The sequence below is a fragment of the Capricornis sumatraensis genome, chromosome 17 (genome assembly GCF_032405125.1).
Source record: "Capricornis sumatraensis isolate serow.1 chromosome 17, serow.2, whole genome shotgun sequence".
NCBI lineage: Eukaryota > Metazoa > Chordata > Mammalia > Artiodactyla > Bovidae > Capricornis > Capricornis sumatraensis.
This window is the reverse complement of record NC_091085.1, coordinates 71,892,467-71,912,179: the sequence shown is the minus strand read 5'-3', so window position 1 is coordinate 71,912,179 and position 19,713 is coordinate 71,892,467. Positions and strand designations below refer to the sequence as shown.

At 49.2% G+C, this 19,713-nt stretch overlaps 2 protein-coding genes across 2 annotated transcripts in view; one reads left to right on the top strand and one right to left on the bottom strand.

Moving 5' to 3' along the window:
* The first annotated feature begins 1,023 nt into the window (after nucleotides 1–1,023).
* Nucleotides 1,024–6,371, top strand: LHFPL7 (LHFPL tetraspan subfamily member 7). The gene is made up of 3 exons (XM_068989472.1): nucleotides 1,024–1,224; nucleotides 4,040–4,178; nucleotides 6,109–6,371. Exons 1-3 carry the CDS (start codon nucleotides 1,024–1,026, stop codon nucleotides 6,369–6,371), a joined length of 603 nt encoding a protein of 200 aa, XP_068845573.1.
* Nucleotides 6,372–13,276: 6,905 nt separating this feature from the next.
* Nucleotides 13,277–19,713, bottom strand: part of SGSM1 (small G protein signaling modulator 1) — a 48,968-nt gene continuing 42,531 nt past the window's right edge. Inside the window, exons 22-25 of the mRNA XM_068989626.1 lie at nucleotides 19,349–19,458; nucleotides 17,449–17,545; nucleotides 15,483–15,650; nucleotides 13,277–13,365 (exon numbers count right to left, since the gene is read on the bottom strand). Of these exons, the coding sequence (XP_068845727.1) occupies nucleotides 13,277–13,365; nucleotides 15,483–15,650; nucleotides 17,449–17,545; nucleotides 19,349–19,458 (464 nt within the window). The remainder of the gene's footprint in view (nucleotides 13,366–15,482; nucleotides 15,651–17,448; nucleotides 17,546–19,348; nucleotides 19,459–19,713) is intronic.

Genomic DNA, 19,713 nt, shown 5'->3' with positions numbered 1-19,713 from the left:
CCTTGCTTCTGACCATCAATGACAACTTTGGCTATTAGCAAACCACCTTCCTGCCTTAGCCTCCTCCTCCAACACTCTATTATTATTTTGGTAAGACCCAACTTGAAAGCTACTCGAGTTCTCATTAACATAAATTTAAATGTCAAATAGATAACTAGTAAATAGAATAAAACCATTACAACAAATGCAAGAAAAGTCCAACCTCATCCCCCAAGCCTCACTAGACTCCGTTGCCTCCTCAAGGCTCCCCGTCTTTCAACAGAGGAGACTGACAGATGACTGGGGGGTGTTTAAGACCCTGCAGCTCTTACAGAAACTTTCTCCTTGAAGGATTGAAGAAGAATTGAAAACTAAATAACTCTTGGCATCCTATGATTTGGAGACATTTAAGGATGAGTCCAGGTGCCACCTGACCTCTGTGATAACACATGAAACAGCAATAAAGCAATGCCAGTTATGCACATGGAAAATACACACAGACCGAACAGTATCCGTTTTGCAAAAATGCCTCCAAACAAAAAGATAAACATTAAATAATGGTCAGAGATTGGGAGGAGGCAGCCGATGAGCAGGGTGGTTGCTAGAAACCCAACATCTGTGTGTGAGTTTGAGAAAGGTCCCCTCTCTCTGTAGAAGCAGACCTCAGGGACAGTGCAAGGCGTGATAGGCAGAGTGAATGAATGAAGAAACAGACGAATAAATGAGCGAGACACGAGAGGGGGCTTGCATGGACCAGCGATGTTCATTTCCCAGGAGGACTGGTTGTGTGCCGAAGTCTGTGTCAGCACTAACGTTTATTCCAAAATCTGGAGTTTCGACTTCCAGAATGTGTTAGGGAGGAGCTCCACCCCAGTTGTGAAGACGTCCCAGTGGGTCCCAGGCCAAAGCGAGGCTAATGACCTGGGAGCCAAAGACAGGACCAGATGCCTGGCTGGTGGGAAAAACGGGGACATCCTTTCCAGACCCCGTTTTCCCCCTTCCACAAATCTTGTCTGTTGACTCCTAGGTCGCTGACATGCCCTGATGGTGGGCAGTGTGTGGGCAGCTCTGGGGCTTTCCCTCACCTGCATCTCGGCCGTCAGCCTCGTCTCCCCTGCCTGGTTCCAGACCACCACCTTCTCCTTCGGTGTCCTCGCCTACTGCTCCTGGCCTCAAGGCGACAGCTGGAACCAGAGCTGTGGGGCCGTCCAGTCCCTGGATGATATTCCTGACTTCGCCTGGAAGGTGAGACGTGGACTTGTCAATGCACTGTAGCTTCGAGGGGTTGGGAGCAGGGCATTCTCAAATGCATCAGCGCAAAGAAAAAAAAAAAAAGCCAAGTTCTGCACCTCCCTTCCAACTTCTGACTCTGTAGGTGTGGGGTGGGGTCTGGCTATGTGAATTTTAGCAAACACCCAGGGTGATTCTGAAGGCAGCTGCTGACCCATGCAGTGCCTTTATACAGATTAGGAAATGGTGCCCCTTCCTCAGGACACTGTACTGCCATCTGCTGGAGAATTACTGTAATCAGTAGGCATTTCTGTGATGGCTCCCAAAGGCGTCTCCTAGAGTTGTGCAGTGCACAACCTATACACACCTACTGGTCACCCTCTAAGCACCGCTAGGTTTGAAAACCACAGCTAAGATGTCAAAAGTCTCTGTTTTGATGTGAATTACCAATTCAACAATCGGGACAATGGGTTGGGACTCCCAGTTCAGCACCTCTAAGCAAGACTGTGTGCGTGCTTAGTCCAGTCTGACTCTTTTTGACCCCAGGGACTCTTGCGTCACCTGCACTGGCAGGCGGATTCTTTGCCACTATGCCACTTGGGAAGCCCCTCTAAGGGAGATTACACAGCCTCCAAAACCAATACAAAGGTGCCTCTCCTGGTGACCCTGCTGTATAGCAGGTATTCAGTAAAGAGAAGGTAAGGTGGTAAAGTGAAGTCACTCAGTCATATCCGACTCTTTGCGACCCCCATGGACTGTAGCCTACCAGGGTCCTCAGTCCATGGGATTTTCCAGACAAGAGTACTGGAGTGGGTTGCCATTTCCTTCTCCAGGGGATCTTCCCAACCCAGGGATCGAATCTGGGTCTCCCACATTGTAGGCAGACGCTTTACTGTCTGAGCTACCAGGGAAGGTGGTAAATGCAGGTCTTAATTCTATCTCCAGGGCTTAATTTATTTTTTGGGCTCCAAAATCCCTGCAGATGGTGACTGCAGCCATGAAATTAAAAGACACTTACTCCTTGGAAGAAAAGTTATGACCAACCTAGATAGCATATTCAAAAGCAGAGACATTACTTTGCCGACTAAGGTCCGTCTAGTCAAGGCTATGGTTTTTCCAGTAGTCGTGTATGGATGTGAGAGTTGGACTGTGAAGAAGGCTGAGCGCCGAAGAATGGATGCTTTTGAACTGTGGTGTTGGAGAAGACTCTTGAGAGTCCCTTGGACTGCAAGGAGATCCAACCAGTCCATTGTGAAGGAGATCAACCCTAGGATTTCTTTGGAAGGAATGATGCTAAAGCTGAAGCTCCAGTACTTTGGCCACCTCATGTGAAGAGTTGACTCATTGAAAAGACTGATGCTGGGAGGGATTGGGGGCAGGAGGAGAAGGGGACGGCTGAGGATGAGATGGCTGGATGGCATCACGGACTCGATGGACGTGAGTCTGCGTGAACTCTGGGAGATGGTAATGGACAGGGAGGCCTGGCGTGCTGCGATTCATGGGGTCGCAGAGTCGGACTGAGCGACTGAACTGAATTGAACTGAGGGCTTAATTAGCTGTGTGCCCTGAGGCAAATGACTCCAACTCCTTATAATCCGGTTTGTTTATATGTAAAACAAAGTACATCTTGTATACAAAGTGAAGTCACTCAGTTGTGTCCAACTCTTTGAGATCTCAGGGACTGTAGCCTTCCAGGCTCCTCAGTCCATGGAATTTTCCAGGCAAGAGTACTGGAGTGGGTTGCCATTTCCTACTCCAGGGGATCTTCCCGACCCAGGGATTGAACGTCTCCCTCATTGCAGGCAAACGCTTTACCATCTGAGCCACCAGGGAACCAAGGTTGTATACAGAGTACATCATTCAAAAAGCCAAGGCTGGATCAATCAAAAGCTGGAATCAAGATTGCCAGGAGAATTATCAACAACCTCAGATATGCAGATGATACCACTTTAATGGCAGAAAGTGAAGAAGAGCCTCTTGATGAGGGTGAAAAGGGAGAGTGAAAAAGCTGGCTTAAAACAACATGAGAAAAACTAAGATCATGGCATCCAGTCCCATCATTTCATGGCAAATAGAAGGGAAAAAAGTGGAAGCAGTGACAGGTTTATTTTCTTGGGCTCCAAAATCACTGTGGACTGTGACCACAGCCATGAAATTAAAAGACGCTTGCTCCTTGGAAGGAAAGCTATGACAACCTAGACAGCATATTAAAAAGCAGAGACATCACTGTGCTGCCAAAGGTCCATATAGTCAAAGCTATGTTTTTTCCAGTAGTCATGTACGGCTTTGAGAGTTGGACCATAACAAAGGCTGAGCGTTGAAGAATTGATGCTTTTGAGCTGTAGTGCTGAAGACGACTCTTGCGAGTCTCTTAGGCAGCAAGGAGATTAAACCAGCCAATCCTAAAGGAAGTCAACCCTGAATATTCTTTAGAAGAACTGGAGCTGAAGCTGAAGCTCCAATACTTTGGCCACCTGATGTGAAGAGCCGACTCATTGGAAAAGACCCTGATGCTGGGAAAGACTGAGGGCAGGAGGAGAAGGGGATGACAGAGGATGAGATGGTTGGATGGTATCACTGACTCAATGGACATGAGTTTGAGCAAACTCAGGGAGATAATGAGGGACAGGGAAGCCTGGCATGCTACAGTCCATAGGGTTGCAAAGAGTCAGACACGACTTAGTGACTGAACAATAACAACCACAAAACAGGGATAATAATAGCATAGACCTTGTGGGGTTTTGAGGACTCAGCAGCTGATCAGTTAAGCAGAGGGAGTGCGTGACTGCCCCACCCAGTCGACACTGTCCCTCCTCTCTCTTCCTGGCAGGTTTCAGCTGCAATGCTCCTTGGAGGCTGGCTCCTATTGGCTTTCAGTGCAATTCTCCTCCTGTCCTGGGCCCTTGCCCCCAAAGGACTGTGTCCACGGAGGGGCAGTGGTTCAGTGCCAGGGGTACAAGCCACAGCAGGTAAATTTGGTGTCACGTATAAGTGTTCCAGACATGTTTTTGGAATGAACGGGTGAATGGATGAGCGAGCCTGTAAGCAGAGACTTGCCTCCTGGTTGAATCTCAGAGTTAAACCATACACCTGCAGACTATTCCTGATCCTTTAACAAGCCAGAAATTGGGGGTAGGGAATGGTATCCTTAACATCACCCTCTCTTGCCCTTATCCAACCCCAGTCCTAAAAGTTTTCTTCCTTTGTTTCTCTCCTATGCATCCACTTTGCATCGTTTTTACCAGGACCAGCATATACAGTTGGGCAGGTTGTGCACTACACAAGGGCATCCGGCTGAGGCTGGGAGGGCTGAGAGCTGCGTTTGCTCAGAATAATTATTGTTATTTCTGTTGTTTAGTCGCTAAGTTTTGTCCAACACTTCTGTGACCCCATGGGCTGTACCCCGCCAGGTACCTCTGTCCATGGAATTCTCCAGGGAAGAATACTGGAGTAGGTTGCCATTTCCTTCTCCATGGGACCTTCCCAATCCAGGGATCAAACCCATATCTCCTGCTTGGCAGGTAGATCATTTATCACTGAGCCACCTCGAAAGCCCCCAAGCCCAGAGGATTGGTTTTCTCTAATTCACACATCAGCTTTGGATGATCTAGCTCAGGTCTTGGTGGTAACCCTCATCCAATTAATTCTCCACCATTTCCCACCTGGATTAGAAGTGACCACCTCATGCATCTCTCTGCTGCCACCCTTGTCCCCTAGAGTCTGTTTGCCAAGTGAGACCTGTTAAAACTGAAATCAGATCAAGCCACCATGTCAATGACTTCCTGTTACCGATGAGGCTCCATTGAGGAGGCCCTTATTCCTTCACTGACCTCATCTCTTAACTGGCTTTGCCAGGCTCAGCACGTACTGAGCACACTGGCTTGCTTTCTGTTGCTCATAAGCACCAAGCTTGTTCCCTCTGCCTGGAATGTTCTCTTCTCAGATCTTCACAGCTTGCTCCTCCCACTTTATGAAGGGCACTGCTCAAACACCTCTCTCAGTGGGGTCTCCCATGACCTCAAGGTCAGGGAGCTCCCCTCTCCTTAGAGTCTCCTTCCTCTTGCCTTGCTGTCTATTTTCATAGCCTGAAATATCTCATCTGCCTAGCTGATTGTTGTGCATCTCTCTCCACGAGAACATCAGCTCTGTGGGGTCAAGGACACGTCTGCCTTGACATCACCAGCATCTGACACAGTGCTCCGCACACAGAGTTCACTAGATATTTGTCGGGTCAATGAATGGAGACACAGTCCTTGTCGGCAGCTTGCACAGAGTCTAGTGGGGGTGGCAGTTATAACTCGGTGGATATTTGGCACAATAGGATGAGCACAGGATGCAAGGAAAAACTCCAAGAGGTACCTGACTCAGTGTTTGGAGGGGGTGTTAAGGAAGGCTTCCTGAAGGAGGCATCACTGAGATGAATCTGGAAGGATGAGTGGGAAGTTAACCAAATGTGGAAGGGCATTTCGGGTAATGGGAACATCAGGGGGCAAAGGCATAGAGAGACGAGAGAGCAAGGCACAGTCGAGGAACTCCAAGTGGACAAGTGTGGCTGAAGAGGGGTTGGAGGTCATGTGACTCTCCTGCGGTGGGACTGCCTCCAAAGTGAGGAGGTGTCTGGTTCATTTGCTTAGTATCACTAGTGCTTTCCACAGAGCCCCTTACAGTTTTGAGGAATGAATACATGGACGGATGGGTGGGTTGGTGGGTGCGTGGAGTGGGGTGTGTAAGTAGGTGGATGAGCTGATGGATGGATGGATCATCTACTGAATAGATGGATGAGCCAATGAGTAAGTGAATGGCTGATGGATGACAAGTGAGTGGATGGGAGGACTGGGATGGAAGGTCAGCCCAGAGCCCCATGACCGACACACCGGCTTTCCTTCCTGCTGCCTCTAGCCATCGCCACCGTCGTGGGCCTGCTGGTTTTCCCCGTCAGCGTGGCCTCGCCGTTCGCCAAGGAAGCCTGCGTAGCCTCCTCCATGTACCACGGTGGTCAGTGCCAGCTAGGCTGGGGCTACATGACCGCCATCCTCAACGCAGTCCTGGCCAGCCTCCTGCCTGTGATCAGGCGGCCCCACGTGACCGAGGTCCAGCGGAGGACCATCTTCTTCTCCAGTGATACTGGGAGCATCATCCTGGTGCCAGAAACGACCAAATAAAAATATCTCAGGAGGAGCAAAAGGAGCCCACGCTAGAGTTGCATGAAATCACCACACCCCCAGGTTCAAATCCCACCTCTGCTGCTTGCTTGCCGTGTGGCCTCAGGCAAATCGCCTCATCTCTCTGGACCTCAGCGTATAACTTCTATAAAATGGGGTGGGGCAGGGGGTTGAAATAATGCCTACCTCGGAGGGCAGTTATGAGAATTAAGATGCTGTGTATAAATAAAGCCCTTAGGATATGTTAGGCAAACTTTAGCTATTATTACTGTAATCCTGACCCCACAGGAGGATTGTGGTGAGCATAAACCTCTTCATGAAAAGTGCCTGGGGGGAATTCTGGATCCTTGTCACTCAGATACTACACCTTTTAACGGATGTGTGGATATTCTCTCTCTCTTCCCTCCCTTTCTGTAACTCCTCCTCTTGGTGAATCTGGAAAGTATTCATTTCCCATCAATAAGAACGTCTCCTTATAAATGAGAGCTGGTCCAGTGTTGGGGTGGGGATTCGGCGGGGAGTGGGGTCAGGCGTTAAGGACCTGTCTCACCCCTTCATGCAAATAACCCCACTGATGTGAAACCTCACCGTTACTTGGGGCACACGAGGCCCCTTGAGATCCAGTCCTGACCTCTCTCTTTGGCTTCTTTCTTGTCACCCACCTGACCCCGCGCCTCTCCCTCTGGCCACGCTGACTTCTGAGCCCCACAGTCGGTCTCTTCACAGCTCCACACTGCTCTCTCTGCCACGGGGTGCTGGGGTCAGCCTCTTACCTTTGCTGATCATGACCCAGTGCCCTGCTTTGGGAGCAGCACCTTAATCCTCCCTTTGGATGTGACCCTCAGTCACTTTCTGACTGCTCCAGGCTTTAAGATGGACAAATGAGAACTTTTAGCCAATCAGGAATGGTCGGAGTGACTGGTTCAGAGACGGGCCTGGGACCTGTATAAACCAGCATGGAGGAGAGCAGGGCCGTGAGATGGACACAGATGGAGCGCTAAGGATTTCACTTGACTGCCTGGATCCAGCCACGCTGCTCCCCTACCCGCAGGACACGTGGTGACAGGCAGCTCCAGGCTGGTATCCCTCTAGCTTGTGGCTGCACCGGAAGAAAGTGTGAACCACTCTTCCCAGGGAAGGAAGCTGACTGGCCAGGACTGGGACATGGGTCCCCCTGGGGAGAGGGGCTGTCAGCAATCTAGACTAGAAGGCCATAGTTATAATGTAGGTGATATAGTTTCCCAGAAGATGGGAGAAGTTGCTGGTCCTGGAATAGGGCAAGGATGCCAAGAAAGTGAAAAACTTTCAATGCCCAACTCCTCTCCTTAAGGGAAACTTTGTTATCCTCATTTCACAGAAGTGAAGACTGTAGCTCAGAGAGACGGGGTCACTTGCCCAAAGTCACACAGCTGATTGGTGGCAGAGCTGGGACTTGAATCCAGGGCTGTCAGACTCTGTGATGGAGGCAGAAAGACGTCTCTGCCCTGACCCAGCTCATCAAACTCTTTTGGCTTTAAGCATTCAACTAAGACCATCGGTAAACAACAGTACTATATTATTACAGCAATTCTATAACTTTGAAAAACACATCGGCCACTGAGAATGCAGCCTGCATTCATCTCTCAGAAAATAAGGACTATAATTACTTTTAAAAAGTCACAGAATAACGGAATAAGGTAATAGAAAACCTAGGAAGCCACCCCATGGTGTGCAGATGGACTTGAAGACCCCTGGTAAGTTTCAAGTGTCATCGGAAGCATGTTGATGAAGGTCAAGCTTGAGTGGGAAGATTTCAGGAACCCTAAGCAGCATCCCCAGTGCAAAAAGCAGCAAGCAGATAGATGCCAACAAGAAGAAGCCCAAACAGCCTCAGGTCACTCACCTGCGCTTGAGATGAGCGGCCTCCTCTGTGTAATAACCTTACAACAGTCCCCTGCCATCCAAGTTCCTTAATCATCACTCTTGACCACGCAGCATGGCTAGGAGGATCTTAGTTCCTTGACCAGGGATTCAACCTAGGCCCTCGGGCAGTGTGGAGTCCTAACCACTGGACCGCAGGGGAAGTTCCCTTTCATTTTCTCTCTCAACAATTTCAGCAGTGCCAAAGGGAGCGATTCTTCAGCCTATGAAGCAGAAGCATTTTCACAGACACCATCTTTATTTGACAAGAGACAGAGGGATCCGTCTCATTTTTCTCTTCTTCATAATAGGAGGCGCTCTTTGTTTGGAGGAGCCCTGCCTCTACAGAGGCTGGAAACCACTGTGCTTGCTCCACAAGTCTGAGTAAAGGATGCCAGGAAGATACCCGAGGAGCCCTGCCTAAAGCCCTGATGTAATGGAAAGTCCCCAGGGCACTGCAGGGTTCGGAGGGTCATCTGAATTCTGCTAGGTTGACTCCGAGGATCTGATTGCACTCCCTCTAGAGTCTACACCTGTCCTGGGCTCAAGCTCTCAGTGATTCCAGCGGCTTCAAAGCCAGCAGCACAGAGCCCCGAGAGCCCTTCCCTGAGTCAGCAGAACCCAGTGCAATCTGCAGAGTCGGCATGGGCTTTGCTCCTGCCAGGAACTGACGGCCTCACCATACCCCTCTCAAGGGGCTCCGTCACAGCCGACAGGGCTCAGAGCTCATTCCCACCGAAGGTTCTCCTGAAGCCTGCTCTCTCGCTGTTAAGAAGAGACGTAATAAGGGTCTGAGAGGTTAAAGGCATATTAGCACCAGACGAGCGTTCCTTCTTGGAGGACTTCAAGCAGGATTGATGTGGGAATGACTTTCTCACTGCACCAACTAAAATTACATTCTGTATCTTTGTCCACATATTTGGGGAGTGATGACTTAGGATCCTAAGTCATCCCTCTTCTCCAGGAGCTGTATCCTCTCAGGTTTCAAAGTCTCACCTGAGAACCTGAGCAAGCGATGATGGGAACTCAGGGAAACTGAGGTCTCAACCAGGAAATCGTTCCCAGTGATGCTAGGGCCAGAGGGTCCCAGTGAAAGAAGAGGGCCAGGACTGAATCCACAGCCAAAAAAGTGTTAAGTCACCCAGTCGTGTCCAACTCTGTGTGACCCCACAGACTAGAGCCCACCAGGCTCCTCTGTCCATGGAATTTTCCGGGCAAGAATACTGGAGTGGGTAGTCGTTCCCCTTCTCCAGGGGATTTTCCAAACCCAGGGATCAAACCCAAGGGGCTCCCGCATGGCAGACGGATTCTTTATCATCTGAGCCACCAGGGAATCCACACCCAAGGGGGGAATTCCTACCACCAGTTTGCAAAAATGAAAACCAAGGCTCAGAGAGGTAAAATCACTTGTCCAAAATCACATAGCCAGGAGCTGGCAGACTTAGGATCCTAAGTCATCACTCCCCAAACATGTGGACAAAGATACAGAATGTAATTTTAGTTGGTGCAGTGAGAAAGTCATTCCCACATCAATCCTGCTTGAAGTCCTCCAAGAAGGAACGCTCGTCTGGTGCTAATATGCCTTTAACCTCTCAGACCCTAATTACGTCTCTTCTTAACAGCGAGAGAGCAGGCTTCAGGAGAGCCTTTGGTGGGAAACAGTACTTTGGTAAAAGAGTGGTACTCATTTCTACAACCATCTTCTGTTTATGCAAATGATCCTGACTTGCTCTTAGCTTGAAGTTTAAAAAGTGAGTTGATTTATGGGATCTCCCTGGTGGTCCTGCGGCTCGGACTCCATGCTCCCGATGCAGGGAATCCAGGTTCGATCCCTGGTCAGAGAACTGGATCCTACATGCCGCAACTAAAGATCCCACGTGCTGCAACTAAGACCAAGCACGGCCAAATGAAGAGATAAATAAATGTTTTTTTTTTTTAAAGCTGAGTTGATTTAAAGAAAACTAGTTAAGATACAATAGCACACAGATATGGCGCAAATCATAAAGGGGGATGGCAGGTGACTTGAGTTTGGAAGAAGCTGTCATAAAACTTGGGGAGAAGACTCATTGATTGATGGATCTAATGTCTCTCAAACTTGAGTATCTGTTTGAAAAAAGAGAAGAGATCTAAACTAGTTCCTCCCCCTCCCCTTAGCAGCACCCTCACCTCCCTTCTCTGCCAGGCTGCTGGAACCTCAGGCCTGGGAGAGGAGGGGGAAGATGGAACAGGATGGCACACATGGGCACTGGCCCTTCTGAAATGGGATGGTCGCGACCTCCTCAACTCTTTGTGGAAGTGCTTCTCAACTGTCCCCATGGACTCTCCCAGATGCCAAGCGGAAAGCTTGAGGTGCAAAGAAGAGAGTATGGTTTAGAAGGGAAATGGTGGAGCAGCCAGAGGGGCCTAAACCCAGCATGTTGTCCTAACCGGGAACAGCATCATTCAGGTGAAGGCATGGTGACAGACAGCATCCACGTGCTCGAGGCTACAAGGAGCTCCCCGGGCAGAGGGCTCAGGTTCAGTCCCTAGTTGGGGAACCAGACCCCAAGTGCTGCAACTAAGAGTTCCCCAGGCTGCAGCTAAAGAAGGGTGCGGCACCGCAACGGAAGGTCCCACGCGCTGCACATACATGAATGAATAAATAAATGTTAAGAACGAATCGTCACAAGCTAAATAAATGGCTGTCTGAAGCCACTAAGATTTGGCATGGTTTGTTACACAGTGTCACTTGTGGTAACAACTAACTGATACAGAGGATGAGACCAGTTTCACCAGCCTTGAACTTTCTGGGAACAGACCAGGCAGCTAGCGTGAGAATCTGTCCCTCTCCGGGTCTGGGTCAACTGGGGTATGAGGACGCACTCTTCAGCAGCCAACATTTCTTTCTTTCAAATCAAAGAGAAAATCCCCAAACACAGAGGCAAGAAATAACCCAGGTTCACACAATTCTGTTTATATATATTTTCTCTATATATAGACACGACTCTTCAGTAAACAGTAATAAGATATGTTGGCAACACTGAGAAAAGGTGAGCACTCCATAGATAAAACGACTCCCACGCATTTGATTCGGGGACACAAGGACACACACACAATGTACAGAGACCCAAACAAACACAGTAAGCCAAATAAATAAGCATTGTTTCAAATCACAACCACGACGTTCTCTGGAACACCACGAGAGAAGGCAGAGAAGACATCTCGTGCTGTACTTTCAGACCAGTCTGTCAAAAAATAAATACGAATCGGAAGGTCTAGGACCTGGGTCTTGCTAAAATAACATCCTCTGTAGTGAAGAGTTGAATGGCAAAATAAAACTCTTATCTAGAGGGAAATTTCGTACATGATCACCCGTCTCGGGAAGGCAGAGGGCCAGAGCGGGGAGATGAAACTTGCACAGAGCGCTCTTCGGAAGCGAGGTCCATCTCTCATCCATCCCACCCAGGACACCCCACTTGGGAGGAAGTTCTGATGCAGCCGAAAGTGCTGGGTCCAAGGGAAGCACCTTCACAAGCACGCCAGGCAGGGACTGCTCCCCTTCCTGGTTTGCTCAGGATGGGAGGACTGATGCGGCCCCTCTGTCAAGGTTTCAATGTGCTTGATGAGTCTCCTCTCCTCTTCAAAATCCTACCTGCCATCCTTGGGAAGAGCATCCTTCTGGGACTCTCTCTGTTTCTCCTGACTCTGGTCCGTTCTCTGAAGCAGAGAAGGGCTGGCACGATTGCTCTCCCGGGAGGACGTGTAGGCAGCGTAAACTAGCTCACCTCGGGTCTGTTTAGGGGGTTGGTGACCCTTTGTGTGAAGACATGGAGGGGCCCATTTCCAGGCTGGGCTGTGACCCAAATGCCAGTTCATCAGCTCATTTTTTTTTTTCCCCCAAGGAGAATACCCGCCACACCCTCCCCTGGCCAACCTCTGTCCTCCTCTCTTCCCTTTGTCCTGAGTAAGCAAGGGCACTTAAGGAAATGCCAGCCTCCTTGAACAAGTGGCTTGCACCAACACACACCTTCCAAGCTTCTGGAACTCCGGACCCAATGTAGGAAGGAGAGGCGAGGTCCTCCCTAGGATGAGAGGAAGGGGATGTGGGCTCTGCTCTGCCCGGAGCAAGGGCTCTGAGCAGGACCATAAAGAGGCCTGTTTCAAGCTTACAGACCCTTCTCACAGCCTTTTGTTGAAAGAAGAAAAAAGTCTCTCCCAGGGCCAGGGTGAGGAGGAAAAGATGAGAAAACACAACTGAAATCCCCGCTCCCAGAAGAGATGTGCAGAGGACCCCATGTGCCTTTTCTGAATGGGGGAGTCTCAGGACACAGGTGGCTCAGATACAAAGAAAGTGGGAAGGGAGAAACACTTGCAGGCCCTCCTCCAAGCCAGTGGCTCTCAAACGGGGGGCTACCTGGCAATGTCTGGAGAAGTTCTGGATGTCATAAGGTGGGGGGGGGTGGGGCACGGGGGGCGGAGGGCGCTACTGGCATCTAGCAGGGAGAGGCCAGAGATGCTGCTCAACCCCCGACAGGGTTGAGGGCACAGGGCAGCATCCTTCATAGAAGAACTGAGCAGCAGAGCAGTGATCTGCTCCCAGCCACACTCTGGAACATCTCCAAAGGCCCCTTCAGAGCTCAGAGGCAGCCCCACAGACCTCTCCTATACCCGTTTCTGAAAAGTTCCCAACCCAAGTCTCATCGGACAAGACAGCTTGGAGGGATGGGAGCGAAAGGGGAGGAGACCATTCTGGAGACCACGAACAGAGATGTTCCTCTGCCCACCAACAACCCCCAACTCCCGCCAGGGAGAAATCCCAGGCTTGGGCGATCTTTGGTCAAACAAGAAAACGTAAGGCTGAACCAAAGAGGCAACCCCTCCACCCCACCTGCCCAGTGGCCAAAGTTGGGGTGCTTTCTCTTTGCACAGAAGTCCATGCTCGGGAACAGACGTCAGGACCTTGCTCCCCGGGCGGCTGGGAGGAGAAGCAGGCGGGACAGGCGGGTGGGCGGGCGGTGACGCGGCCCTCACTTGTTCTCAATCAGGGTCTGCACCTTGTACACGAGGTCCCGGGCCAGCTTCAGGACCTGTTTTGTGTTGTGTCGCTCGGCCATCTCTGCAAGAGCGGAAGGCAGAATCACATGAGCCTTCTCTTTGTCTATCCTTGGGCCACACTTCCAGCAGAGACCCTGAGAGGTCTCTGGGGCACCCCCATCCCCATCATCAACCGGCATCACCTCCAGAGTGGCTCTGGAAGCACAGACTTTGGGGATGGCCTGTGACTCCAGACCTCAGTTTCCTCATCTGTGAAATGGGAACCGTAACAGTACCTACTTCACGAGGTTACTGTGAGATCAAACGGGATGAAGTGTGTTTGTTTAAAAACTGTGTGTCTGTGTGTGTTTAAAAAAGTGTTCGGTCTTCTCACCATCCTCCTACAGACACAATGACTGGGCACCTTTTAAGAAAGCGATGTTGGGCACACGGTGGATGCTTCAAAGCAGAGAGGAAAGGAAGCAACAGGAGATGGGAAGGGGAGGGGAGAAAGCACAAATAGCCATTTTATCAGGAATAACACTCAATGATCAGCTCTTTGAAAAATAACAATCCTAAATTTATGGCTACTAAGTTGCTAGGATAGATATACTTATTAGGTGGTTTGGACTTAATTATTCAATAGTCACTGAATAGTCTGGGATGCCATGAAAATTTCACAGAGACGCTAGAGGTGCTATGAACTAAGAAAGTTTGAGAGCCTCCACGCTAAGATATGAATTGCTTTGAGTTCTCAGTTACAACCTCAAACCAAAACCAATGTAGATGTTAAACTAGAAAGGATGGTTCAGCAAGTTATGAACAGGTGCTTGAGGTATATTCTGCTTTCTCAAAAATTATTATACGGAAAATGGTTTTAAAAATATCAAGTGGAAAAAAGCCTAGATGCAACTGGATTCTGTGATGCTTGTTGTTTAGTCGCTAAGTCGTGTTCAACTCTTTGCAACCCCATGGACTGCAGCCCACCAGGCTTCTCTGTCCATGGGATTTCCCAGGCAAGAATACTGGAGTGGGTTGCCATTTCCTTCTTGAGGGGATCTTCCCGACCCAGGGATTGTCTCTGGGTGTCTCCTGCATTGGCAGGTAGATTCTCTATAGCTTAGCCACCATATACATAAGTTTGGAAAAGACTGAATGAAAAAATAAACATTTTTAAATGAACCTGTTAAGTGCAACATGGTTTTCTGGGTTGGATCCTAGAGCAGAAAAAGGACATTGGTTAAAAACCAAGTGAAATCAAGTAAGTCTAATTTAGTTGCTAGTACCATATCAGCATTAATTTCTTTGTTGTGATACATGTATGAGGATCAGGTAACATATTAACATTAGCAGCTGCTGCGTTACAGGTACAGAAAACTCTCTGTACTATCTTTGAAATTTTTTCTAATAATAATAATTTTAATTATTATATATTATTTAAATATAAAATATATTAATAATAATAACTAACAATGTTTCCAGTGTAAGGTCATCACTGGTGGCTTTTTTCTTTTTTTTGCTTTATCCAAAACCTTCTTTAGTTTAAGAAGATGTTTTAATAGTGATAATAGCAACAGCTTCTTTTTTTTTTAAACAGATTCTATTCAAAGCAACAGTTGTGAGCCAAGTGCCACGTGACTGATGGGCCTGACATCCCTGTGGTCTCATTTAATCCTTCTGACATCTCCGTGATGGAGGTGTCAGTACCATTTTATTCCCAAGGAATCTGAAGCCCGGAGATGTGAAGTCACTTGCCCAAGGTCACACACCTCCCGGGTGGCAAGACTGTGCCTTTTTCATGCCACCTTCCTGTGTCTGCTTTCCCTCCACATATCAACCCTCTGAAGCAGACACCCTCCGTCCTGTTCCCAGGTGAGGAAGCAGATGTTTAGAGAGAGGGGAAGTGACATGTCTATGGCACAGCTCGCTCCCAGCAGAGACAAGATTGGCCCCTGAGCCTGATGTCAACACCTAGGCCCCTTCGGCCAGATCCCTGAGAGAAACACATGTGGAGCACTCAGCATTACGAGATGTCAACTCATCCACTGGGAAATAGCCACCAGAGGTGGGCAGAAGCCTCCTCCATCCCCTTCATCTTGAATCAATCTCAAGGACTCTCCATCCATCCCTCTCCAGGACCCAAGAAGGGGCCTTCCAGAAGCCTGCCCCCTTCGGATGAGACCTTGATTACGTGGGTACCGTTAAAAAATTTGATGATGTCTGTGAAATCCATGTTGTTCTCCAAGATGATGTCACGGTAGACCTCCACCAGCGCCAGCGCGATGAACAGGACGTAGTGGGCGGATGAGACGTGTTTGGCTGCCCAGATGGTCTCCCAGACGGAGAAGACGTCATCATAGATGAGTTCTGCCAAGACACCAACAGACACGCATGCCCAGGGAGATTCCCCCACGGAGCTCACAGCGCTGCCCTCCCTCGAGAAGGGGCCCAGGCCAGCCGTGCTCTGTGCTTCTGTCCTGGGGCAGCAGACAGAGCTCAGGACAGGACACGGGAGACCTGGGCACTGTCATTTGACAGTGGCCTCCGTTTCCCCTTTCTGTGGAATAGGCTGGGCACACGAGGGGGGTTGCATGTTTCCGGCTCCGACACCCTGTGAGTGGACGAGCCGTGCACGTGCAGATTTAGCTTTCCTTGACCTGTCCCTGCCCTGACCCTGGGCCGGTGTCCTGCTCTCTGCCTGCACCCTCCAGCTCCTCGAGCACCCGTGGGGTACCTCCCCTTCCCCCTGCACCCAGGCAGAGTTGGCGCTCCTCGAGCACCCGTGGGGTACCTCCCCTTCCCCCTGCACCCAGGCAGAGTTGGCGCTCCTCGAGCACCCGTGGGGTACCTCCCCTTCCCCCTGCACCCAGGCAGAGTCGGCTGCTGCTTCTGGGTCTCGTAAAGAGAGACAACAGAGTAAGGATGAAGAGTAAGGCTTCCCGTGTCCAATAAAAATCAGTCTGAATCCTGGCTCCATCGCTTATGAGCAAGGCGACCTTGGGCCAGTTACTTCCCCTCCATGAGCCCTTCCTTTTCCACATCTGTAAGCGTGGTGATGTTGGTGGCGGAGGTTGCCATCTCTTTCTCCAGGGGAATCTTCCCGACCCAGGAATCAGACCTGAGTCTCCAGCATCGATAGGCAGATTCTTTACCACTGAGTCACCAGGGAACTTCGCATGGTGTGATACCAGTAGTAATAAAGGACTGAAGAGACTTTCCTGGTGGTCCAGTGGTTAGGAGTCTGCTTTGCGATGCAGGGGACACAGATTCAACCCCTGTTTGGGGAACTAAGATCCCACAAGCTCTTGCACTGCAATGAGGAGCCTGTGCACTGCAACAAAAGATCCCACGTGTCACAACTAAGACTCAAAACAGTCATATAAACAGATACAGAAATAAATATTTTTTAAAAATAAAGGGCTGAGGAAATAATACATAGAAATGGCTCAGCACAGTGCCTGGCCCTTAATAAACACTTTTATACAGGTTAGGGGATTCCCAGGTGGCTCAGTGATAAAGAATCAGTCTGCCAGTGCAGGAGACTCAAGAGACTCGGGTTGGATTCCTGGGTCAGGAAAATCCCCTAGAGGAGGAAATGGCACCCCACTCCAGTATTCTTGCTGGGAAAATCCCGTGGACAGAGGAGCCTGGTGGGCTATAGTCCCTAGGGTCGCAGAGAGTTGGACATGACTGGACAATTGTGCACATATGTATGCATAGAGGTTAAATATTATTACCAGCATTATCCCAAATTGGTATGATAGCAATGCACTGTGTCAGACATCATTTCTCAGTCACATGGGAAAGATACTCCACGGGCTTCAGAGTTCTTGGCCTCTGATAAGCCGCTTAACAGAATGGTAGGGAACTGGGCTTGGGTAGACAGACGGGGGCTCAGATCCTGGCTCTATTATGGCTAGGTCTGAATTTAGTTCTTCTCAGCCTTAGTTTCCTCATCTGTAAAATGGGGATTGTGACAACACCTACTACACAGCGTCTCTGCAAGATATGGTAGGTAAATTGTAGTCAGAACTCAACAAATAGGTGTTACTCTCATCCAGTGGCTTTGCCCCAACACTTCTCAGCCTCACTGCTGTGGTATCTTGTCCCCCTGGGATTCTGCTACAAAGAGTCTGGGAACAAGGTCCCAGTTGGAAGTGTGTACCTCGCTTGAAATCCAGCAGGAACCAGCGGTAGCAGAAGTAGAAATGAGTGTAGTCCCCGTTCTGATGCATCAACTCAAAGAGCTCTGAGTCCAGGATCTGTCAGAGGAAGAAAGAAAGGCATCAGCCTCCCCAGCAAAGGCTGGGCCAGGGGGGACAGTTGAATCAATGACGCTACATCCCCATACCAGACGCCGCACAGCCCTTAACAACCGGGTGGAGTTTAAAAATGGCCAAAGAATCTGCAGTGGAAATCAGTCTGACGCAACCTAAGCCAGTCTTTCTCTAAAGAAGATATGCAAATAACCAATATGCACAGGAACCATGCTTACCATCATTAGTAATTAGGAAAATGCCATAATGAGCTACTATTTCATGTCCACTAGGGTGGCTATAATAAAAATGACAGACAACAAAGGGCTGGGAGGATGTCGAGAAACTGGAACCCTCGTGTGTTGCTGGTGGGAATGTAAAATGGTGCAGCTGCAGTTTTACTTGTAGGTATAGCCCCAACAAAAATGAAAACCTACGTCCACATAGAGACTTACACATGAATGCACACAACGGCGTTATTCATTATAGCCAAAAAGTGTAAACAACCCAAGTATCCATCAGAGGATGAATGGGTACACAAAATTGGTCGATCCATGCAATGGAATATTCAGCAATAGAAGGAATGATGTATTGATACATGTTGCAACAGGGACAGACCTTGTAAACATTATGCTAAGGGGAAAAAGCCAGACACAAAAAGCCACGTATTGTGTGACTCTGTTTACGTGAAACGTCCAGAACAGGTAAATCTAGAGAGACAGAAAGTAGGCTAGTGGCCGCCAGGAGCAGGGGAGAGGGGTTGCTGTTAGCGGTGCCGGTGTTTGTCGTTGTTTAGCTGCTAAGTCATATCTAACTCGTTGGCGATTGAATGGACCCGCCAGGCTTCTCCGTCTATGGGACTTCCCAGGCAAGAATACTGGGAAGTGAAACTCGTTCAGTTGTATTCGACTCTTTGCGACCCCATGGACTATGTAGTTCATGGGACTCTCCCAGTAAGAATACTGGAGTGGGTAGCCGTTCCCTTCTCCAGGGGATCATTCCAACCCAGGGATCGAACCCAGGTCTCCTGCATTGCAGGCGGATTCTTTACCAGCTGATTTCCTTCTCCAGGGGATCTTCCCGACCCAGGGATCAAACCTGTGTCTCCTATGTTGGTAGGTGGATTCTCTACCACTGAGCGATCAGGGAAGCTCAGGGGATAGAGATTCTTTTTCAGGGTGATGAAAGTGTTCTGAAATTAGATAGTGATGATGATTTCCCACCTGTGACTATTCTAAAACCCAAAGAATCAAACGTTTTTAAAAAGCAAATTTTACAATATATGAATTTATCTCAATAAAGCTCTGCACGTGTGTGTGTGTGTGTGTGACAGAAAGAGAGAGAGAGAAATATACTCAAATATTTCTTTGCAGTCTGGAGGAGGAAATGGCAACCCACTCCAGTAGTCTTGCCTGGGAAATCCCATGGATAGTGGAGCCTGGCGGGCTACAGTCCGTGGGGTCGCAAAGAGTCGGACACTACTTAGCAACAAAACCACCACCATTTCTCTGCAGAAAAGGACCAAGACCCTCAATGTCCTGTTAAGGGCAAGGACCGTGTCTTGTTCATCATTGTAGCCCCAGTGCCTGGGCCAAGTAAATGCTCAGTAAGAACGAACCCAGTGGAGTTGACTTGAGCTACTGAATAAAGGTTAAGTTGAATTGAGTTTTTCAGTTTAACTCAACTGGGCTGAGTGAAGTAGGACTGAGTTACTGAGTTAATTTAAACAAGGAGTGGCTATTAAGTTGGTCTGTGGTCCATTGTGTTGAGCTGGAATAAGTCATGTTATGGAGAAGCACAAGGTCACACCTGGATTAGCGACCTCATGTTGGCAAAGTGTGTGTCCATGGCGCCCCCGTGGGGGAAGTTCTGATTCATCCTCTTCATGAGCTCGGTGAAGCAGCTGAAGGCGAGGGCCTCTGGGGAAAGAGTACAGGAGAAAGAGTCAACTCTGCCACTGCCCGAGGCCCCAAAGTGATGGTCCGAGGGTCTGAGCCAGTTCATTAAGTCCACAGGCAAATAAGAAACGTAAGGAAGTGGAGCATACGGATGCGCACCATTTCAAGGGATGCTCGCCAATCTTTCATTATGTACTTCCCACCCGAGAGGTGCTGAAATAGAGCGTCCTTTCTTTTAGGAAATAATGGTGACAGCAAATGCTCTGTTTTAAAGAT

Excerpts from the sequence above, each read along its gene's own strand:
- LHFPL7 (XM_068989472.1), top strand. The coding sequence starts at position 1,024 with ATGGTGGGCAGTGTGTGGGCAGCTCTGGGGCTTTCCCTCACCTGCATC. Across the intron at positions 1,225-4,039 it reads TTCCTGACTTCGCCTGGAAG|GTTTCAGCTGCAATGCTCCT; the intron begins GTGAGACGTGGA and ends TCTTCCTGGCAG. Across the intron at positions 4,179-6,108 it reads AGGGGTACAAGCCACAGCAG|CCATCGCCACCGTCGTGGGC; the intron begins GTAAATTTGGTG and ends TGCTGCCTCTAG.